The sequence below is a fragment of the Pseudophryne corroboree genome, chromosome 2, assembly GCF_028390025.1.
Source record: "Pseudophryne corroboree isolate aPseCor3 chromosome 2, aPseCor3.hap2, whole genome shotgun sequence".
Classification (NCBI taxonomy): domain Eukaryota; kingdom Metazoa; phylum Chordata; class Amphibia; order Anura; family Myobatrachidae; genus Pseudophryne; species Pseudophryne corroboree.
The window spans coordinates 115,923,268-115,948,025 of record NC_086445.1 but is presented as its reverse complement, the minus strand read 5'-3'; the positions used below and the strand labels follow the sequence as shown (position 1 = coordinate 115,948,025).

Genomic DNA, 24,758 nt, shown 5'->3' with positions numbered 1-24,758 from the left:
GCCTGTGCTGGATTACGTACATCACCGATGGTGGGATGCCTGTGTTGGATTGCGTACACAACCGATGGTGGGATGCCTGTGCTGGTGTGCATACATCGCAGATGGTGGGATGCCTGTGCTGGTGTGCATACATCGCAGATGGTGGGATGCCTGTGCTGGTGTGCATACATCAGAGATGGTGGGATGCCTGTGCTGGATTACGTACATCACCGATGGTGGGATGCCTGTACTGGTGTGCACATATCGCAGATGGTGGGATGCCTGTGATGGGGTGCGTACATCACCGATGGTGGGATGCCTGTGCTGGTGTGCACACATCGCAGATGGTGGGATGCCTGTGCTGGTGTGCATACATCGCAGATAGTGGGATGCCTGTGCTGGTGTGCATACATCGCAGATGGTGGGATGCCTGTGCTGGTGTGCACACATCGCAGATGGTGGGATGCCTGTGCTGGATTGCGTACATCACCGATGGTGGGATGCCTGTGCTGGTGTGCACACATCGCAGATGGTGGGATGCCTGTGCTGGTGTGCATACATCGCAGATGGTGGGATGCCTGTGCTGGATTACGTACATCACCGATGGTGGGATCCCTGTACTGGTGTGCACACATCGCAGATGGTGGGATGCCTGTGCTGGGGTGCATACATCGCAGATGGTGGGATGCCTGTGCTGGTGTGCATACATCGCAGATGGTGGGATGCCTGTGCTGGTGTGCATACATCGCAGATGGTGGGATGCCTGTGCTGGATTACGTACATCACCGATGGTGGGATGCCTGTGCTGGTGTGCACACATCGCAGATGGTGGGATGCCTGTGCTGGGGTACATACATCGCAGATGGTGGGATGCCTGTGCTGGGATGCACACATCGCAGATGGTGGGATGCCTGTGCTGGTGTGCACACATCGCAGATGGTGGGATGCCTGTGCTGGTGTGCATACATCGCAGATGGTGGGATGCCTGTGCTGGGGTGCATACATCGCAGATGGTGGGATGCCTGTAATGGTGTGCACACATCGCAGATGGTGGGATGCCTGTGCTGGGGTGCGTACATCACCGATGATGGGATGCCTGTGCTGGTGTGCATACATCGCAGATGGTGGGATGCCTGTGCTGGATTACGTACATCACCGATGGTGGGATGCCTGTGCTGGTGTGCACACATCGCAGATGGTGGGATGCCTGTGCTGGGGTACATACATCGCAGATGGTGGGATGCCTGTGCTGGGATGCATACATCGCAGATGGTGGGATGCCTGTAATGGTGTGCACACATCGCAGATGGTGGGATGCCTGTGCTGGGGTGCATACATCACCGATGGTGGGATGCCTGTGCTGGTGTGCACACATCGCAGATGGTGGGATGCCTGTGCTGGGGTGCATACATCGCAGATGGTGGGATGCCTGTGCTGGATTACGTACATCACCGATGGTGGGATGCCTGTGCTGGTGTGCACACATCGCAGATGGTGGGATGCCTGTGCTGGGGTGCACACATCGCAGATGGTGGGATGCCTGTGCTGGTGTGCACACATCGCAGATGGTGGGATGCCTGTGCTGGGGTGCACACATCGCAGATGGTGGGATGCCTGTGCTGGGGTGCATACATCGCAGATGGTGGGATGCCTGTGCTGGGGTGCATACATCGCAGATGGTGGGATGCCTGTGCTGGATTACGTACATCACCGATGGTGGGATGCCTGTGCTGGTGTGCACACATCGCAGATGGTGGGATGCCTGTGCTGGGGTGCATACATCGCAGATGGTGGGATGCCTGTGCTGGATTACGTACATCACCGATGGTGGGATGCCTGTGCTGGTGTGCACACATCGCAGATGGTGGGATGCCTGTGCTGGGGTGCATACATCGCAGATGGTGGGATGCCTGTGCTGGATTACGTACATCACCGATGGTGGGATGCCTGTGCTGGTGTGCACACATCGCAGATGGTGGGATGCCTGTGCTGGGGTGCATACATCGCAGATGGTGGGATGCCTGTGCTGGATTACGTACATCACCGATGGTGGGATGCCTGTGCTGGTGTGCACACATCGCAGATGGTGGGATGCCTGTGCTGGGGTGCATACATCGCAGATGGTGGGATGCCTGTGCTGGATTACGTACATCACCGATGGTGGGATGCCTGTGCTGGTGTGCACACATCGCAGATGGTGGGATGCCTGTGCTGGGGTGCATACATCGCAGATGGTGGGATGCCTGTGCTGGATTACGTACATCACCGATGGTGGGATGCCTGTGCTGGTGTGCACACATCGCAGATGGTGGGATGCCTGTGCTGGGGTGCATACATCGCAGATGGTGGGATGCCTGTGCTGGATTACGTACATCACCGATGGTGGGATGCCTGTGCTGGTGTGCACACATCGCAGATGGTGGGATGCCTGTGCTGGGGTGCATACATCGCAGATGGTGGGATGCCTGTGCTGGATTACGTACATCACCGATGGTGGGATGCCTGTGCTGGTGTGCACACATCGCAGATGGTGGGATGCCTGTGCTGGGGTGCATACATCGCAGATGGTGGGATGCCTGTGCTGGATTACGTACATCACCGATGGTGGGATGCCTGTGCTGGTGTGCACACATCGCAGATGGTGGGATGCCTGTGCTGGGGTGCATACATCGCAGATGGTGGGATGCCTGTGCTGGATTACGTACATCACCGATGGTGGGATGCCTGTGCTGGTGTGCACACATCGCAGATGGTGGGATGCCTGTGCTGGGGTGCATACATCGCAGATGGTGGGATGCCTGTGCTGGATTACGTACATCACCGATGGTGGGATGCCTGTGCTGGTGTGCACACATCGCAGATGGTGGGATGCCTGTGCTGGGGTGCATACATCGCAGATGGTGGGATGCCTGTGCTGGATTACGTACATCACCGATGGTGGGATGCCTGTGCTGGTGTGCACACATCGCAGATGGTGGGATGCCTGTGCTGGGGTGCATACATCGCAGATGGTGGGATGCCTGTGCTGGATTACGTACATCACCGATGGTGGGATGCCTGTGCTGGTGTGCACACATCGCAGATGGTGGGATGCCTGTGCTGGGGTGCATACATCGCAGATGGTGGGATGCCTGTGCTGGATTACGTACATCACCGATGGTGGGATGCCTGTGCTGGTGTGCACACATCGCAGATGGTGGGATGCCTGTGCTGGGGTGCATACATCGCAGATGGTGGGATGCCTGTGCTGGATTACGTACATCACCGATGGTGGGATGCCTGTGCTGGTGTGCACACATCGCAGATGGTGGGATGCCTGTGCTGGGGTGCATACATCGCAGATGGTGGGATGCCTGTGCTGGGGTGCATACATCGCAGATGGTGGGATGCCTGTGCTGGATTACGTACATCACCGATGGTGGGATCCCTGTACTGGTGTGCACACATCGCAGATGGTGGGATGCATGTGCTGGTGTGCATACATCGCCGATGGTGGGATGCCTGTGCTGGTGTGCATACATCGCAGATGGTGGGATGCCTGTGCTGGATTACGTACATCACCGATGGTGAGATGTCTGTGCTGGTGTGCATACATTGCCGATGATGAGGGGCCTGCGCTGGTTTGCATACATAACCGATGGTGGGGAACCTGTGCAGGACCAATTCTGTGCATCATGTGCAGAACAGGTCCTGTATCATCGAACCATTTGTGGGCGAGGAATACAAAGATGCAGGAGCGATGGGCACTGTGTCCATCTCTGAATGAGGCCCATAATTCCTACAGCCACAGTGAATCACAGGAATGGGTTTATTAGAGAGGAGTACAAATCCGCAAGTGTTTCTTCATTTCTTCTGAAATTGATAAAAACATCTCAAGTCATGTAATTTGGATCTGTCACATGGAGCCTTTACAGGATTATTAATATCTGGCCTGATTCTCTGATGGACGCTATGACGATTGCAGCTGCGATTGTGCACGTTACGGATGTGAAAAATGATTTGAAAAACCCCAGCAGCCACGATACTTACAGAGAATCCCAGCAGAGCCATCACAAAGGCACAGCAACTGCACACACATTCCCCGCGTGGCTGTGACACACCTGTGCTTGGGCCACCTCTCTCCTGCCAAGCCCACAAACGATGCCTGACTGTCACTCTGGTAAGTGCTGCGAGCGGCATCGCTATTAGACTGTGGCGTATAATCGCAACACCAGCATAGCGTCCGTCAACTCTACTTTTATAGGCTTCATAATGAAGGTTTAGGGAATAGAATGTGGTCTAGAAGCTAAAATCGCCTGTCCGCTATGAGTCTGTCATTTTGGGGAGTTGTTTGTCGATTGTGTTTAATTTTGTTTACAATTTTTCAAATCAAATGTAAACTAAATCAGGGGATCCTATGTTCCTCTAGGTAAGGGTGTGTACACACGGTGAGATATTTTCTTTCGATTTTGACTATATAGTCAAAATCGCAAGAAAAGTTAGTGCAGATCGCAAGGTGAAAGTCACCTTGCGATCCCGATGCGCGGTCCCGCCAGGTCGGCATCGCAAGAAAAGATAGACTGTGCAGGCAAGTCAATCCTTGCTAGATCGGTGTACTATCTAGTTCATCTCACATGTCAATGACATCTCACATAAGCCAAAATCTCACATAAGCCAAAATCGTAAGCACACATAGTCCATATCTCAAGAAAAGTTAGTCAAAATCGATGGTGCTGGGCTCCGGGGAGTTCAAGGGAAATCGCAAAGTGAAAATCGGGCATAGCAAGGATCTCACTGTGTGTACACACCCTAAGAGTACTGATGTTTTGCTGATACTCTAGTTTGACAGGATTCCGTTTTATTTTTCGTTTTTTCATTAAATTTTGCCTTTAATAAATCTCCAAACTGCAAAATCCAATGAATATCGAATACAAATACACAAAAATGTTTTTAATAAATCTCCCAATACGGCAATAAAAATAAGATTTTACTTACCGGTAAATCTATTTCTCGTAGTCCGTAGAGGATGCTGGGGACTCCGTAAGGACCATGGGGGAATAGACGGGCTCCGCAGAAGATAGGGCACTTTAAGAAAGCTTTCGACTCTGGGTGTGCACTGGCTCCTCCCTCTATGCCCCTCCTCCAGACCTCAGTTAGGGAAACTGTGCCCAGAGGAGATGGACAGTACGAGGAAGGATTTTTGTAAATCTAAGAGCGAGATCCATACCAGCCACACCAATCACACCGTATAACTTGTGATAAACTACCCAGTTAACAGTATGAACAACAACATAGCCACGGTTCAACCGATGAACTATAACATAACCCTTATGTAAGCAATAACTATAGACAAGTCTTGCAGAAGAAGTCCGTACTTGGGACGGGCGTCCAGCATCCTCTACGGACTATGAGAAATAGATTTACCGGTAAGTAAAATCTTATTTTCTCTAACGTCCTTGAGGATGCTGGGACTCCGTAAGGACCATGGGGATTATACCAAAGCTCCCAAACGGGCGGGAGAGTGCGGATGACTCTGCAGCACCGATTGAGCAAACAGGAGGTCCTCCTCAGCCAGGGTATCAAACTTATAGAACTTTGCAAAGGTGTTAGACCCCAACCAAGTAGCTGCTCGGCACAACTGTAATGCAGAGACCCCTCGGGCAGCCGCCCAAGAAGAGCCCACTTTCCTAGTGGAATGGGCCTTAACCGATTTCGGTAACGGCAATCCTGCCGTAGAATGCGCCTGCTTAATCGTGCTACAGATCCAGCGAGCAATAGTCTGCTTTGAAGCAGGAGCGGCAACCTTGTTGGCCGCATACAGAACAAACAGAGCTTCAGTCTTCCCGATTCTAGCCGTTCTGGTCACATAAATCTTCAAAGCCCTGACCACATCCAGGGACTCGGAATCCTCCAAGTCCCGTGTAGCCACAGGCACGACAATAGGTTGGTTCATATGAAAAGATGAGACCACCTTTGGAAGAAATTGAGGACGAGTCCTCAACTCTGCCCTATCCACGTGAAAAACCAAGAATGGGCTTTTATGTGATAAAGCCGGCAATTCTGAAACACGTCTAGCCGAAGCTAATGCCAACAACATGACCACTTTCCACGTGAGGTATTTCAACTCCACAGTTTTGAGTGGTTCAAACCAAGGTGACTTGAAACGTAACACCACGTTAAGATCCCAAGGCGCCACGGGAGGCACAAAGGGAAGCTGAATATGCAGCACCCCCTTCACAAAAGTCTGTACTTCAGGAAGAGAGGCTAATTCTCTTTGAAAGAAAATGAATAAGGCCGAAATTTGGACCTTTATGGACCCTAATTTTAGGCCCAAAGTCACTCCTGTTTGAAGGAAGTGAAGCAGACGGCCCAAATGGAACTCCTCCGTAGGAGCAGCTCTGGCCTCACACCAAGAAACATATTTCCGCCATATACGGTGATAATGTTTTAACGTCACGTCTTTCCTAGCCTTGATCAGGGTAGGAATGACTTCCTCCGGAATTCCTTTTTCCGCTAGGATCCGGCGTTCAACCGCCATGCCGTCAAACGCAGCCGCGGTAAGTCTTGGAACAGACAGGGCCCCTGCCGCAGCAGGTCCTGCCTTAGAGGAAGGGGCCACGGATCTTCTGTGAGCAACTCTTGCAGCTCCGGATACCAAGTCCTCCGTGGCCAATCTGGAACAATGAGGATTGTTCTGACCCTGCTCATTCTTATTATTCTCAACACTTTGTGTATGAGAGGAAGAGGAGGAAACACATAGACCGATCTGAACACCCAAGGTGTCACCAGAGCGTCTACCGCTACCGCCTGAGGGTCCCTTGACCTGGCGCAATACCGCTTTAACTTTTTGTTGAGACGGGATGTCATGTCGATTTGAGGCAGTCCCCATCAATCCGTGATCTGTGCGAAGACTTCTTGATGAAGTCCCCACTCTCCCGGATGCAGGTCGTGCCTGCTGAGGAAGTCCGCCTCCCAGTTGTCCACCCCCGGGATGAACACTGCTGATAGTGCGCTTACATGGCCTTCCGCCCAGCGTAGAATCCTGGTCACTTCTGCCATGGCCACTCTGCTCCTTGTTCCGCCTTGCCGGTTTATATGAGCCACTGCCGTGACGTTGTCCGACTGAATCAGAACCGGTTTTCTCCGAAGCAATTCCTCCGCTTGACACAGGGAGTTGTATATGGCCCTCAACTCCAGGACGTTGATGTGGAGACAAGTCTCTAGGTTTGACCAGAGACCTTGGAAATTTCTTCCCAGTGTTACTGCTCCCCAGTCTCGGAGGCTTGCGTCCGTGGTCACCAGGACCCAGTCCTGAACGCCGAACCTGCGACCCTCTAGCAGGTGAGCACTGTTCAGCCACCACAGGAGAGATACCCTGGTCCTGGAAGACAGGGTGATCCTTTGATGCATTCGTAAATGGGACCCGGACCACTTGTCCAAGAGGTCCCATTGAAAGGTCCTCGCATGGAACCTGCCGAAAGGGATGGCCTCGTATGAAGCCACCATCTTCCCCAGGACCCGCGTGCAATGATGCACTGAAACCTTTTTTTGGTTTTAATAGGTTCCTGACCATGGCTATGAGCTCCTGAACCTTTTCGATCGGAAGAAAAACCTTTTTCTGGTCTGTGTCTAGAATCAGGCCCAAAAAGGTCAGACGCGTTGTAGGGACTAGCTGGGACTTCGGTATATTGAGAATCCAGCCGTGTTTCTGCAACGTCTTCATGGACAGAGACACGCTGTCCAGCAACTTCTCCCGAGATCTCGCCTTTATGAGGAGATCGTCCAAGTATGGGATAATTGTGACCCCCTGCCTGCGCAGGAGCACCATCATTTCCGCCATTACCTTGGTGAAAATCCTCGGGGCCGTGGCAAGCCCAAACGGCAACGTCTGAAATTGGTAGTGACAGTCCTGCACTGCAAATCTCAGGAACGCCTGATGAGGGGGGCAATATCGGAACATGAAGGTATGCATCCTTTATGTCCAGGGACACCATCCAATCCCCCCTCTCCAGGCTGGCGATGACCGCCCTGAGTGATTCCATCTTGAACTTGAACCTCTTCAAGTACAGGTTCAGAGATTTTAGGTTTAAAATGGGTCTGACCGAACCGTCCGGTTTCGGAACCACAAACAGGGTCGAGTAATATCCCTCTCCTTGCTGGAGATGAGGAACTGTGACAATCACCTGTTGAATATACAATTTTTGGATTGCCGCCAACACTAGCTCCCTCTCTGACGGGGAAGCCGGCAGAGCAGATTTGAAAAACCGGCGAGGAGGCAAGTCTTCGAATTCCAGCCTGTATCCCTGAGAAACAATCTCTAATGCCCAGGGATCCACCTGCGAGTGAACCCAGACGTGGCTGAAAAACCGAAGACGAGCCCCCACTAGGTCTGCCTCCCCCCGGGAAGCCCCAGCGTCATGCGGTGGACTTTGCAGAGGCAGGGGAGGACTTTTCCTCTTGGGAACTAGCTGTGTGCAGCTTCTTTCCCCTAACTTTCCCTCTGGCAACAAAGGACGATCCCCGTACCTTTTTGTTTTTATTGGAACGAAAGGACATCATTTGATAATGAGGTGCCTTTTTTGTATGCTGCGGGGGGACATAAGGTAAGAAATTCGACTTACCAGCCGTAGCCGTAGAGACAAGGTCCGAGAGGCCGTCTCCAAACAACTCCTCCCCTTTGTAAGGCAAGGACTCCATATGCCGCTTTGAATCGGCATCTCCCGTCCACTGTCGGGTCCACAAGAGCCGCCTAGCAGAAATAGACATAGCATTTATTCTGGAGCTTAATAAACAAATGTCTCTCTGAGCATCTCTCATATACAAGGCAGCATCTCTGATATGCTCTATGGTCATTTGAATAGCATCCCTATCTAAGGTGTCAATCACCGTAGATAAGGAATCTGCCCATGCCACAACCGCACTACAAACCCAGGCCGACGCCATAGCCGGTCTAGCAATAGTACCTGAATGAGTGTAAATGTGCTTCATGGTAATTTCCTGCATGCGATCAGCAGGATCCTTGAGGGAAGCCGTATCCTGAGAAGGCAGTGCCACCTTTTTGGACAAGCGTGTCAGCGCCTTGTCTACTTTAGGCGAAGATTCCCAGCGTATCCTATCAGTTTGTGGAAAAGGATACGCCATAAGAATCCTTTTGGGAACTTGTGGTCTCCTATCCGGAGATTCCCAAGCCTTTTCGCACAATTCACTTAGTTCAAATGAGGATGGAAAGGTGACTTCAGGCTTTTTCCCTTTATACATGTGTACCCTCGTGTCAGGGACCGGGGGTTCTTCAGTAATATGCAAAACCTCTTTAATGGCAATAATCATGTACCGAATACCTTTTGCCACCTTCGGCTGTAATTTTGCATCTTCATAGTCGACACTAGAGTCAGTATCTGAGTCGGTATCTGTGTCATCGATCTGGGATATGGTGCGCTTCTGAGACCCCGAAGGGCCTGGCGCCACAGGGACAGGCATGGACTGGCTACCTGACTGATCCCTAGCTTCTGCCTTGTCTAACCTTTTATGCAATAGATTAACATTTGCATTCAAGACATTCAGCATATCCACCCATTCCGGTGTCGGCGTTGCAGACGGCGACATGACATTCAAGCACTCCCCCTCCACATTAAGCGAGCCTTCCTCGTCAAACATGTCGACACACGCGTATCGACACACTTCACACACACAGGGAACCCCTTTCCTGAAGACAGTATCCCTGTCAAGGCCCTTTGGAGAGACAGAGAGAGAGTATGCCAGCACACACCCCAGCGCAATGATCCTGGAGACCAACACAAAATGTTTTTCCCCAGCAGCGCTGTATAATATGTTATCCGCCAATTATGTGCCCCCCCCTCTCTTTTAAACACCCCTTCACCGTGTGTAAGCAGGGGAGAGTCCGGGGAGCTTCCTCTCAGCGGTGCTGTGGAGAGAAAATGGCGCTGGTGAGTGCTGAGGGAGAAGCCCCGCCACCTCGGCGGCGGGCTTCTGTCCCGCTCAAACTTACAAAAATATGGCGGGGGCTCTTTTATATACATGTACAGTGCCCACCTGTACATGTATATTGTCTTTTGCCATAAGAGGTGTTTATATTGCTGCCCAGGCCCCCCCCTGCGCCCTGCACCCTTACAGTGACCGGAGTGTGTGAGGTGTATGGGAGCAATGACGCACAGCTGCAGTGCTGTGCGTTACCTCCGTGAAGCTGAAGGCTTCTGCCGCCTGACGACTTCTGTCTTCTGTTCTTCTAGCTAGTGAGGAGAACGGCGGCGCGGCTCCGGGGGTGGACGCCCAGTAAGAACCTGCGTTCACCCCCTCTGGAGCTAATGGTGTCCAGTAGCCGAGGAAGCAGAGCCTATCTTAAACAAGAAGGTCTGCTCCTCTCTCCTCAGTCCCTCGATGCAGGGAGCCTGTTGCCAGCAGTGCTCCCTGTGAAAAAGTAGAAAAAGTAGAGAAAAAAATCCAAACAAAAATGCTTTTAGGCAGAGAACTCAGGAGAGCTCTCTGCAGTGCACCCATCCTGCTCTGGGCACAGTGTAAAACTGAGGTCTGGAGGAGGGGCATAGAGGGAGGAGCCAGTGCACACCCAGAGTCCAAAGCTTTCTTAAAGTGCCCTATCTCCTGCGGAGCCCGTCTATTCCCCCATGGTCCTTACGGGGTCCCAGCATCCTCAAGGACGTTAGAGAAATATATATTGCGGTCAGAATTATTCTACAGTGGACTGTAGATGTTTCTGAAACACAAATGTTTTGAACATGGCAAACTGATCTATAAATTATCTTAAAGGCTTCTATTAAAGTTGATCAATTATTACTTTTTGTCATATGGTACAAACGGATGATTTAAATAGTCTTATTTCTCATTTAAAAACAAAAATAAAAAATGCTACAACAGAATTTTAAAAACGTTTTCTGTAACTTTAAAATTGGGATTGAAAAGATCTCTAATAATTCCAGGATCTGCCCTTTTCTAATAATTCCAGGATCTGTCCCTTTCTAATAATTCCAGGATCTGTCCCTTTCTAATAATGCCAGGATCTGCCCCTTTCTAATAATTCCAGGATCTGTCCCTTTCTAATAATTCCAGGATCTGTCCCTTTCTAATAATGCCAGGATCTGCCCCTTTCTAATAATTCCAGGATCTGTCCCTTTCTAATAATTCCAGGATCTGTCCCTTTCTAATAATTCCAGGATCTGTCCCTTTCTAATAATTCCAGGATCTGCCCCTTTCTAATAATTCCAGGATCTGGCCCTTTCTAATAATTCCAGGATCTACCCCTTTCTAATAATTCCAGGATCTGTCCCTTTCTAATAATTCCAGGATCTGCCCCTTTCTAATAATTCCAGGATCTGCCCCTTTCTAATAATTCCAGGATCTGCCCCTCTCACCTGAAAGTCACCATAATCCTCATTTCTCGCCGTCAGTGCAGCAAACCACTCCTCACTGGCCTGCCCATTTGCCGTGCCTTGTCCCACTTCAGCCTATGCTGCAGGCCTCATTTTGCTCTTGTGACGCTGCGCATCTGCCAATGTCTGCATTGGCTCCCTGTCTATCTCAGAATTAATTGCAAACTCCTCTCGCTCTCCTTGACAGCCCTTAACCACTTCCCTGATCTATACAGAGGCTCATTCATACTCGTACTCCCTCCCAACCCTTTTGCTATTCCAATGACTGCTGCCTCACCTCCTCCCTCATCACTTCCTCTCACTCTCAGCTCCAGGACTTCTCTAGACCCCTCCCATGCTCAGTCAGCTCCTCACCCACCCTCTGTGCCTCCGAATGTGCCATGAAAACTCATCTATACCACCCCAATGTGTGTACATCTGACTGTACATGTCGGCCTCCCCTACAAAAGCCTAACACAACAGCCAAGGGTCATTTGGTTCACACATCTTGCCCATTCACCAAATTAGCCTGGCTCCGCTACTAAAATTTTAGCCAACATTCAGCCAAAAAGCTCTAACACCCTTAACTTCAGTTTGCAGTACTGAAAAACAAAAAGGAAGGAAAGTTACAGTGATGATAACTGCAATTCCCAACAGTAAAACAAACATTGTTGTAAAATTGTTTGATTTGCGGCCGGCGTACTTAGCCGCTGAGCCGCTCGCTAAGCATGACATGCAATCACTAATTTGCGCGGCCTGTAAAACACACATGAAAATTAAAGTGGGTGTGGAGAATTGGCCAAAGATACTGGAGAAAATCTGCTGCACACGTTTGTGCTTCTCGCCGCACACTTCCCAGATTCCTGGCTCTCCTTAATCTAAATCACCAAACACGTTTCTTTTAGCGACTTCAAAGCTGCAGCTGCCGACTGCAGAGAGCTTCACATCTATTTGTAAGCCTGGACTACCGCTTTGAAACCAAGTAGAGCTGCGGAATGTCAGCTGTGCTTTAATTTGTTACTTTGGGATAAATTACTTATTTGATAGAGATGTGTCGCCCCTTCATATACATGACACTTGTTATTCCAATTGCATTAGCATCCTATATATGCCACATGACAAATCTACAAAAGCCTTTGAAGGACGTCCGAGTGTGCCGAAGATTTTCAGTTTTACGTTCAGGGTTCTTTAGGATTAAAATGGAAATTAATGCAGAATGTGGGCGGCTTTGATATAGGACGCGTTAGAAAGAGTTCACCAGACGCCAAGCGCCTGGTGCACGAGTCAGATGCGTGCGCAACGGTTCCCTGTAATCATTAACCCTAGGAGTGCCAGTTAATTAGATAGTGGCTTTTGATGACACATTACATACATTTCTGCAAAATGTTACAGTTTGCACAAAGGAACAATGAACCGGTTTTGCACAACAATTCTTCTTCTAAGATTTTACATTTTTTGTGGGTGCATATTAAAAATTTTTTTCAGGCAGAATGGTTTATTTTTTGTTATACTTGGATAAGATCCCATTCTACTAATTGCTGCACCGAATAAACGGATACACACATATATATGCTCAGATATTCAATCTTGCAACTTTCAAATGGCATCTGCAGGAAGGAAATTCCTAATAGTAAAAAGTGTCAAATCAGAACAATTTTCAACCTTGCACAATAGTAATAAATGTTTCCCGCCAGCATCTAAACGGAATTATAGAATTATGTTGGTACCAGGGCGCATGTTATATGAGTTACGTCTGCCATGTGGTCAGACTTCATCAGGGACGTTTTCTAAAATTGTGCGTTTAGTCATTTTCTAGACTTCACACCCATTCTTGATACACCTTGTTTGCGACACTTTACACTGCGCTCTTGCTACACCTCTAATACCCCTTCGATTTAGAGCACAATCTCAGGAACTAGTCAGTGTCCCAAGTCCAAATAACCGTGTGACTACCGAGGTGAATTAGAACGTTTCCCTGCAAACAGCTCCTATTTAGTTACCACACAGGGAGCGCAGCTGGCAAATACACAATTCTCTATACACAGAAAGCTGAAGATTGTAGTGCAATGTAGTATAAACCGGACTCATTTAGAACAGACGTGGGCATTAGCAATTGTGTTTGATTCATACATAGCATGCATGCAGCACACTGAATAACAGAAGTGATTCACTGATGTTGTCCCAGATACTGAACACAAGTAAATGTACAGAACAAATGGCAGCACGGTGTATGCACGGAATGTTACATTACACACCTTCTCCTATGTACCCAGCATAATCATTCGTGACCACAAAGGAGAGGATTCAGGGAGGGGGCCCATGTGTAGTCTGCATGTAGGCCCCCCTCCCCTGCCTGTGTATATGCAGAGTAGACTCTGCCAGAGATTACTGCACATGTGCTGGTCTCCAGGAACATGGGGCCTCCACCATTTTTCCTATGAGCGCTCTACTGCACATGCTCAGATCTCCAGGAAAATGGCACCCACAGTGCTGATGAACAGGTATCTCCAATGGATGCAGCATGTGCCCCACAGACCCTGCACACATTATTGTTACAGTAATGTGACCACACCATGCTACTTTCCTCATGTGACAATGTAAAAGGAAAACAAAGGTCTCAGAAACAGACTGCTTGTTCAGGCCTTCCTACACAATCTACCTCAATTTACGATCTCCTATTAACCCACAAATGACATTCAGAAACGGTCACTTGGATTCTGCCAACATATTCTTATTTATCATATTTCCCACTCCTGCCCAAAACCACATTGTGGGTGGAAATTTCCTTTAAGTGAACGAGTTGCACCGATTTGCCTTACGTCAATGATTTTGTTACTTACAGAACACAAACTTATGACAGGAAAAAGTGTGGACTTTGGAGACACCCAAAACGTTGGAGGTTAAACAATGTAGGCTGCACTCACCAAGTTCCGCGTGCCATCAGGGACCGCTAGGTGGCACTGGATATAAGAGTTAAACACCTGGACGGCATGCTGGATGAAGAAGCCTTTGTGGAAATGTTTATCGTCTTGCACCAATGTGAGCCAGGATTCTAGCAGCTTATCATAAGCTTCCATGTACACCATGTCATCCTTGTCAAGCTGCAAACAAGAAGGAACAAACATGAGGTCCCAGGTGTGTACCAACATGTGGCTAGGCTCTACTCCTGGCGATAAGCTGCAGAGCAATGCCGCAGTGTGGAAGATCATAAGACGACTCTTTCACATACATAGAGACCCTATTACATCTTATACATACTTTAAATTACACATCCCCATATCTACCCAAAATAGAGTACAACCCCAATCTCACCAGGAATCCACGGCACCCTTTGTGGAGAGACTCCCAAAAGTCAGTGCAAACTAGGGATTGCCATCGAAAGCTGCCAAAAATCTATAGTTAACTACTGATGGTTGATGATTTTGCCATCGATGGCAGCGAGACAATGGTTCTTCTGCGATCGATGGCTGAGTGGAACTGAATAGTTTTCCATTTCCCTCAGAGCATGGAGCTTAGCCCCTCCCCCGATGGCCCGCACCATTTTTTATTGGCCCGCATCCCAGGCAGCAACTGTCAGTGGTGACAATTGAGTGGTGCAAACCATTGATGGTTTGCCATAGATGGTTGATGTGCCATTGATGGCTATCCCCAAAGATGGCAACTATTGATGGTCATCCCTAGTGCAAACACCATCAGGGATAGGCCAGGGGAAGTCATGAAGGCCTAAGGATAATTCAGAGTAGGGATGGGCACCACTTTTCGGTGGATTACCACAACCAACGTTTTTATTCTGACTGTAATGTTTTTACCATTCAATGGTGACTTTCAGATGGATGCCACCACTGACCTAGCATATACTGGGTTCAGGGGAGGGTGGGATACTAATCAAAGGAAAGGGTGTTGCTGAAACACCCTGAAGAAACTTTCTGGAAGCACTTTATTTCTACACATAAAAAACAGCAAAAGGTCATTTTTATATAGGCTTTAAAAGACAACTACAGGGTTATAATACGATACAGGTTGAGTATCCCATATTCAAATATTCTGAAATACGGAATTTTTTGATTAGGACTGAGGTAGCGAAACCTTTGTTTTACGATGGCTCATTGTACACACACTGTATACATGAAACAAACGCATTCTGTGCTTAGACTTGGTATGCAATTATTCCAAAATACGTAAAAATCCGATATCCAAAATACTTCCAGTCCCAAGCATTTTGGATATTGGATAATCAACCTATATTAACACAGACATGGGGCTATATGTAATATCCTGCGAGCTGCCAGATGCACGGAACTTTGTGCAAGTCTGCTCGTATTTTTAAAGCGGACATCATTTACAAGGGAAAACCAGGTTGGCTTTGCCTTGTAAATGATTTCCACTTAAAAATACGGTCAGACACGCATAAATTTCCGTGCCTCTGGCATCGCCAGGCCATTACATTTGGCCTACAGTATGGGTGTATAAACTGATTTTACTCCAATACGAATCCTGATTTCACACATATCAGATTCTAAAGAGGATTACAGGACCAAGAACAAGGTCCCACGTTCCCCTCGTATCATATTGAACCCTTTCAAATGAAACAGGTCAGTACAGGACCAATGAGGGAAACATTCAGTAACAAGAATAAACTCTCTAAGCTGCAGTAACCTCACATTTTGCTGTGTGTATATAAACATATGGATGTCGTTTCATAGCCACTAAATCCTCTGTGCTTGCCGTGTAATCTCTATGGTCTAGACGCCCCAGTTCAAAGCTGGTGTGTGTCGGTCAACATATCGTATAGCAGGACTGCTGTAGACAAGCAGCTGGACGGGACCGTCACAGCCTAAAACACAGGACTTCTTGTACTGTATATATGCACTCTGTACACCATACAGAAGAGCATTACCATGCATAGAGGATGCTAAGGTGTATAAACTCCTGTATTTAATAGGAGGAGTTCTGGTGTGATCACATCAGCGTCCATTAGAAAATCTTGTATATTAAGGAATTCTGACTTCCCACTGTAAACTAACACGGATATTAGACGCTTGGGGATAACAGAAAGTCAACGCTCTCACAGCAGGCACTATACTGAGACACAGACTGACGTTCTATCTTGTGCAATGCTTCAGCCCAAGTAATAACAAGGGAACATCAATGAGGGGATTCCTTACACAGTACAAAGGTCAGCTCTGAGAAAAGACCAGCATCATACAACCAAACACTGAATCACAAGAGCCTGTGTCATCGGTGTCCACACACTGCATTTACTGTCATCTTGGTGCACAAAATAACAGTCATTCATATAAAATTCACAATGAGGATTTCCGTGCATGGTGACCTTGAACATATGTTTTGCTGAAGGTGTCGCAGAAAATGCAAGTATATAAAGACTTGAGGTGCACCTGTAAGGGAACAGCCTGAAGCTGAAGTTGTAAAACAAACACTAAAAACAAGTTACAACTATAGTGTCCACTACTAATGTACACAGTTACATCAGCCTAAATAAGGAACGAGGACGCCATATCAGCTGCCGCATCAGGCAGAAGACGCACTACAGATACACAGCACTGACTTGTCATATTGCAATGTTTCATTTGTTTGGTTACATAGCACACAGATTGTTGTGCAGCAAGTACATCAATTTCAGGTACCAAAGAAGTCAATATTATATGGTATAAAGGTGCATGTTAGCAGTGAAACGGCCGTCGGGCCGCCTGCTGTACCTGGTGACTGATTTATAATGAGCATACAGCATTTTTGCACATTTTATTGTGGTTGATGGTACACTTTGTGATGGTATATCAATGCATGTTTTCTTATTTTTGCAAACATCGTGTGCAGGCGTGTTTCAGGACATTCTGGAATATGCCCATCCCAGATATATATGTTAAAAGATGCACAACTCTGAGCTATAAAAAACAGCACTCCACACAGAACTTTAATCAATGTTGCAGTGTACTGATACACACACACACACACACACACACACACACACACACACACACACACACAGTGTGTATATATATATATATTTATTATATATAGATAGATACAGAGAGAGAGAGAACAAAGAAAGGAAGGTGCATCTGTGAGTAACAAGTAAAATCTTTACTAATAAAAAGTACAAGCTCACATACATCAAGGTCCAGCTCCAATCTCAAAACCCCCGTGGAGGTGCCTCCGGAGTACACCTAACAGTGTCCCGAGACGGAAACGCCGACAGTCATCATCCACCTGTGCCGCACTCTAACAGCAGGGTCCCGATTTGTGCGTCCAGTGCTTTGCTCTAACAACCCAGGGTCAAGCTTACAATGACCAGCAGTCAGTCAATCGGAGATCTGTTTCCTGGATATCCAGATCAGAATTCAGAATGGGCAGATAGTGACGGGGCTGTATAAAAAACCTACAGACTAACACCATTTTAAGACACAATAGTTTCCATCCCCAAAAAACGGTTATGGGTCTCCCATACTCCCAGTTCCTACGAGTCTGTAGAGTCAACAATGATGAGAAGGAAGCTGCAAGACAGTTAAAGGAGATGGAGCAGAGATTCTTGCAGAGGGGTTACCCATAGAAACTGTTGAAAACAGCTAGAAAGAAGGCATTGGGCAATAAATGAGAGGTTTTGCTCCGACCCTCTAGCCCTAGGGATACATCCAAAGTAATACCATGGGTAAACAAGTTTACTGTTAAAAGTGAGATCATCAAGAGAAAGGTTAGAAATCTATGGCCCGTGGTAGCGTCCGACCCTGAATGAAAGATCTTTCATGACAAACGGTTGATGCCTAGTTACAATAGAGGCAGAAGCATCAGGGATATAGTTGTGAAAACAGACATGTCAAAGTTAAGAAACCAGCCCTACTAATTTTTTAACACGCAAGAACGGGTGTTTCAAGTTTACCAGTTGCACTACTTTAAAATCAGGATGGCACAGCATAGACGGGGTGTGGATTATTGCATCGACAGTTTCTAGGTCAACAATGTTTGAGTCGACAGGCATGTCCAAACTGCGGCCCTCCAGCTGTTGAGAACGGGCATATCCCAGCATGCCCTGACACAGTTTTGCTGTCAGAGAATGCTAAAGAAGTGTCAGGGCATGCTGGGATGTGTAGTTTCTCAACAGCTGGAGGGCCGCAGTTTGGACATGCCTGCACTAGGTCGACAGGGTTGGAAAGTCGACAGGGGTTCTAGGTCGACATGGTCTAGGTCGACAGTTCAAAATGTTGACATGAGTTTTTCATATATATTTTTGTGTCGTTTTCTCCGTACATTGACCGGGAAGTCCAATTAGTGCACCTTGTCCCCTCGCATGGCTCGCCATGCTTCGGGCAAGGTGCCTCGCTACGCTCGGCACAGATTACCGTTCCAATCGTATTCTACGTGGATCGTTAAGTATGAAAAAGTAAAAAAAAAAATAAAAAAAAAATCTGAAAGTCATGTCGACCTTGAAACCATATCGACCTAGTGACTGTCGACCAATAGTGGTCGACCTAAATATTGTTGACCTAGACAGTGTCGATCTTCAGACCGGATCCCGCATAGACAGGCTATCAGGAATGCATTAGCCACAGGTAGTGGAGATCAGCCTGTGTCACGCCATGTTTTGGAGAATAGACATGGCAACTTTCAAACACCGGATAATTGACCACGTCCCTGAGTCACCCAGAGGGGGAAATAGAGGCAAACAGCTTCTACAATTAGAATCTATGTGGATACATAGATTAAACACATTAAGACCAGGTGGTCTAAATGATAGTCTGGGCCTTATAAATTTTCTATAAAGAGTTTTTGTTAAATTCTCAGTAAAATAAGACTTATTATGTATACTTTATGGGAAATTGTTACAGTAACCTTGCATTCATTTTCATAGCGAGTGGGTCACTTGTCAGGATCCCCTTGGCAGCTAAAAATAAGAATTTACTTACCGATAATTCTATTTCTCGTAGTCCGTAGTGGATGCTGGGACTTCCGTAAGGACCATGGGGAATAGCGGCTCCGCAGGAGACTGGGCACAAAGTAAAAGCTTTAGGACTAGCTGGTGTGCACTGGCTCCTCCCCCTATGACCCTCCTCCAAGCCTCAGTTAGGATACTGTGCCCGGACGAGCGTACACAATAAGGAAGGATTTTGAATCCCGGGTAAGACTCATACCAGCCACACCAATCACACCGTACAACCTGTGATCTGAACCCAGTTAACAGTATGATAAAACTTAGGAGCCTCTAAAAAGATGGCTCACAACAATAAACAACCCGATTTTTTGTAACAATAACTATATACAAGTATTGCAGACAATCCGCACTTGGGATGGGCGCCCAGCATCCACTACGGACTACGAGAAATAGAATTATCGGTAAGTAAATTCTTATTTTCTCCGACGTCCTAGTGGATGCTGGGACTTCCGTAAGGACCATGGGGATTATACCAAAGCTCCCAAACGGGCGGGAGAGTGCGGATGACTCTGCAGCACCGAATGAGAGAACTCCAGGTCCTCCTCAGCCAGGGTATCGAATTTGTAAAATTTTGCAAACGTGTTTGCCCCTGACCAAGTAGCTGCTCGGCAAAGTTGTAAAGCCGAGACCCCTCGGGCAGCCGCCCAAGATGAGCCCACTTTCCTTGTGGAATGGGCTTTAACAGATTTTGACTGTGGCAGTCCTGCCACAGAATGTGCAAGCTGTATTGTACTACAAATCCAACGAGCAATCGTCTGCTTAGAAGCAGGAGCACCCAGCTTGTTGGGTGCATACAGGATAAACAGCGAGTCAGATTTTCTGACTCCAGCCGTCCTGGAAACATATATTTTCAGGGCCCTGACTACGTCCAGTAACTTGGAGTCCTCCAAGTCCCTAGTAGCCGCAGGTACCACAATAGGTTGGTTCATGTGAAACGCTGAAACCACCTTAGGGAGAAATTGAGGACGAGTCCTCAATTCTGCCCTGTCTGAATGAAAAATTAGGTAAGGGCTTTTATATGATAAAGCCGCCAATTCTGAGACACGCCTGGCTGAAGCCAGGGCTAACAGCATTACCACTTTCCATGTGAGATATTTCAAGTCCACAGTGGTGAGTGGTTCAAACCAATGTGATTTTAGGAACCCTAAAACTACATTGAGATCCCAAGGTGCCACTGGTGGCACAAAAGGAGGCTGTATATGCAGTACCCCCTTGACAAACGTCTGAACTTCAGGCACTGAAGCCAGTTCTTTCTGGAAGAAGATCGACAGGGCCGAAATTTGAACCTTAATGGATCCTAATTTTAGGCCCATAGACAGTCCTGCTTGCAGGAAATGTAAGAAACGACCCAGTTGAAATTCCTCTGTGGGGGCCTTCTTGGCCTCACACCACGCAACATATTTTCGCCAAATGCGGTGATAATGTTTCGCGGTTACATCCTTCCTGGCTTTGATCAGGGTAGGGATGACTTCATCTGGAATGCCTTTTTCCATCAGGATCCGGCGTTCAACCGCCATGCCGTCAAACGCAGCCGCGGTAAGTCTTGGAACAGACAAGGTCCCTGCTGGAGCAGGTCCTTTCTTAGAGGTAGAGGCCACGGATCCTCCGTGAGCATCTCTTGCAGTTCCGGGTACCAAGTTCTTCTTGGCCAATCCGGAGCCACGAGTATAGTTCTTACTCCTCTCTTTCTTATGATTCTCAGTACCTTTGGTATGAGAGGCAGAGGAGGGAACACATACACCGACTGGTACACCCACGGTGTTACCAGTCTGCTGAGGAAGTCTGCTTCCCAGTTGTCCACTCCCGGAATGAACACTGCTGACAGTGCTACCACATGATTTTCCGCCCAGCGGAGAATCCTTGCAGCTTCTGCCATTGCCCTCCTGCTTCTTGTGCCGCCCTGTCTGTTGACGTGGGCGACTGCCGTGATGTTGTCCGATTTGATCAATACCGACTGACCCTGAAGCAGAGGCCTTGCTTGACTTAGGGCATTGTAAATGGCCCTTAGTTCCAGGATATTTATGTGAAGAGACGTTTCCATGCTTGACCACAAGCCCTGGAAATTTCTTCCCTGTGTGACTGCTCCCCAGCCTCTCAGGCTGGCATCCGTGGTCACCAGCATCCAATCCTGAATGTCGAATCTGCGGCCCTCTAGAAGATGAGCCCTCTGTAACCACCACAGGAGAGACACCCTTGTCCTTGGAGATAGGGTAATCCGCTGATGCATCTGAAGATGCGATCCGGACCATTTGTCCAGCAGATCCCACTGAAACGTTCTTGCATGGAATCTTCCGAATGGAATCGCTTCGTAAGAAGTCACCATTTTTCCCAGGACTCTCGTGCATTGATGCACTGACACCTGGCCTGGTTTTAGGAGGTTCCTGACTAGCTCGGATAACTCCCTGGCCTTCTCCTCCGGGAGAAACACCTTTTTCTGGACTGTGTCCAGAATCATCCCCAGGAACAGTAGACGTGTTGTTGGAATCAGCTGTGATTTTGGGATATTTAGAATCCACCCGTGCTGACGTAACACTACCTGAGACAGTGCTACTCCGAACTCTAACTGTTCCCTGGACCTTGCCCTTATCAGGAGATCGTCCAAGTAAGGGATAATTAAGACGCCTTTTCTTCGAAGAAGAATCATCATTTCGGCCATTACCTTGGTAAAGACCCGGGGTGCCGTGGACAATCCAAACGGCAGCGTCTGAAACTGATAATGACAGTCTTGTACCACAAACCTGAGGTACCCTTGGTGAGAAGGGAAGATTGGGACATGGAGATAAGCATCTTTGATGTCCAGAGATACCATATAGTCCCCTTCTTCCAGATTCGCTATCACTGCTCTGAGTGATTCCATCTTGAACTTGAACCTTTTTATGTAAGTGTTCAAGGATTTTAGATTTAAAATTGGTCTCACCGAGCCGTCCGGCTTCGGTACCACAAACAGCGTGGAATAATACCCCTTTCCCTGTTGTAGGAGGGGTACCTTGATTATCACCTGCTGGGAATACAGCTTGTGAATAGCTTCCAATACTGCCTCCCTGTCGGAGGGAGACGTTGGTAGAGCAGACTTCAGGAATCTTCGAGGGGGAGACGTCTCGAATTCCAATTTGTACCCCTGTGATACTACCTGCAGGATCCAGGGGTCCACTTGCGAGTGAGCCCACTGCGCGTTGAAATTTTTGAGACGGGCCCCCACCGTGCCTGAGTCCGCTTGTAAAGCCCCAGCGTCATGCTGAAGACTTGGCAGAAGCGGGGGAGGGCTTCTGCTCCTGGGAAGAGGCTGCCTGGTGCAGTCTTTTTCCTCTTCCTCTGCCCCGGGGCAGAAATGAGTGGCCTTTTGCCCGCTTGTTCTTATGGGAACGAAAGGACTGAGTTTGAAAAGACGGTGTCTTTTTCTGCTGAGAGGTGACCTGGGGTAAAAAGGTGGACTTTCCAGCCGTTGCCGTGGCCACCAGGTCTGATAGACCGACCCCAAATAACTCCTCCCCTTTATACGGCAATACTTCCATATGTCGTTTGGAATCTGCATCACCTGACCACTGTCGCGTCCATAACGCCCTTCTGGCAGAAATGGACATCGCACTCACTCTTGATGCCAGGGTTCAAATATCCCTCTGTGCATCACGCATATATAGTAATGCATCCTTTAAATGCTCTATAGTTAATAATATACTGTCCCTATCCAGGGTATCAATATTTTCAGTCAGGGAATCCGACCAAGCCACTCCAGCGCTGCACATCCAGGCTGAGGCGATTGCTGGTCGCAGTATAACACCAGTATGTGTGTATATACCTTTTAGGATATTTTCCAGCCTTCTATCAGCTGGTTCCTTGAGGGCGGCCGTATCAGGAGACGGTAACGCCACTTGTTTTGATAAGCGTGTGAGCGCCTTATCTACCCTAGGGGGTGTTTCCCAACGTGCCCTAACCTCTGGCGGGAAAGGGTATAGTGCCAATAATTTGTTAGAAATCAGCAGTTTTTTATCGGGGGAAACCCACGCCTTATCACACACCTCATTTAATTCATCTGATTCAGGAAAAACTACTGGTAGTTTTTTCACACCCCACATAATACCCTTTTTTGTGGTACTTGTAGTGTCAGAAATGTTCAATGCCTCCTTCATTGCCGTGATCATGTAACGTGTGGCCCTACTGGACATTACGTTCGTCTCCTCACCGTCGACACTGGATTCAGTATCCGTGTCTGGGTCTGTGTCGACCATCTGAGGTAACGGTCGTTTTAGCGCCCCTGACGGTGTCTGAGACGCCTGAATAGGCACTAACTGATTTGCCGGCTGTCTCATGTCGTCAACAGTTTTTTGCAAAGTGCTGACATTGTCACGTAATTCTTTAAATACAACCATCCAGTCAGGTGTCGACTCCCTAGGGGGTGACATCACTAACACAGGCAATTGCTCTGCTTCCACATCATTTTCCTCCTCATACATGTCGACACAATCGTACCGACACCCAGCACACACACAGGGAATGCTCTGACAGAGGATAGGACCCCACTAGCCCTTTGGGGAGACAGAGGGAGAGTTTGCCAGCACACACCAGAGCGCTATATATATTCAGGGATAACCTTATATAAGTGTTACTCCCTTTATAGCTGCTGTATTATATATTAGCTGCCAATAGTGCCCCCCTCTCTTGTTTTACCCTGTTTCTGTAGTGTAGTCTGCAGGGGAGAGTCAGGGAGCCGTCCTTCCAGCGGAGCTGTAAAAGAAAATGGCGCTTGTGTGCTGAGGAGATAGGCTCCGCCCCCTTCACGGCGGCCTTTTCTCCCGCTTTTTTCTGGAAAACTGGCAGGGGTTAAATGCATCCATATAGCCCAGGAGCTATATGTGATGCATTTCTTTAGCCACATAAGGTTTTTATCAAGTTTTATTGCGTCTCAGGGCGTTCCCCCCCCAGCGCCCTGCACCCTCAGTGACCGGAGTGTGAAGTGTGCTGAGAGCAATGGCGCACAGCTGCAGTGCTGTGCGCTACCTTATCTGAAGACAGGAACGTCTTCTGCCGCCGCTTTCTCCGGACCTCTTCGCTCTTCTGGCTCTGTAAGGGGGCCGGCGGCGCGGCTCCGGGACCCATCCAGGCTGAACCTGTGATCGTCCCTCTGGAGCTAATGTCCAGTAGCCAAGAAGCCCAATCCACTCTGCACGCAGGTGAGTTCGCTTCTTCTCCCCTTAGTCCCGCGCTGCAGTGAGCCTGTTGCCAGCAGGACTCACTGAAAATAAAAAACCTAAGTATACTTTTACTTCTAAGCAGCTCAGGAGAGCCACCTAGATTGCACCCTTCTCGGCTGGGCACAAAATCTTAACTGAGGCTTGGAGGAGGGTCATAGGGGGAGGAGCCAGTGCACACCAGCTAGTCCTAAAGCTTTTACTTTGTGCCCAGTCTCCTGCGGAGCCGCTATTCCCCATGGTCCTTACGGAAGTCCCAGCATCCACTAGGACGTCAGAGAAAAAAAA

At 48.3% G+C, this 24,758-nt stretch overlaps 1 protein-coding gene across 1 annotated transcript in view; it reads right to left on the bottom strand.

Annotated features, from left to right (window-relative positions):
• The window catches only part of XPO4 (exportin 4), a 238,563-nt gene that overhangs the window by 30,567 nt on the left and 183,238 nt on the right, over nt 1-24,758 (bottom strand). The window contains exon 10 of the mRNA XM_063951629.1: nt 14,264-14,440. Coding sequence (XP_063807699.1) covers nt 14,264-14,440 — 177 coding nt within the window. The remainder of the gene's footprint in view (nt 1-14,263; nt 14,441-24,758) is intronic.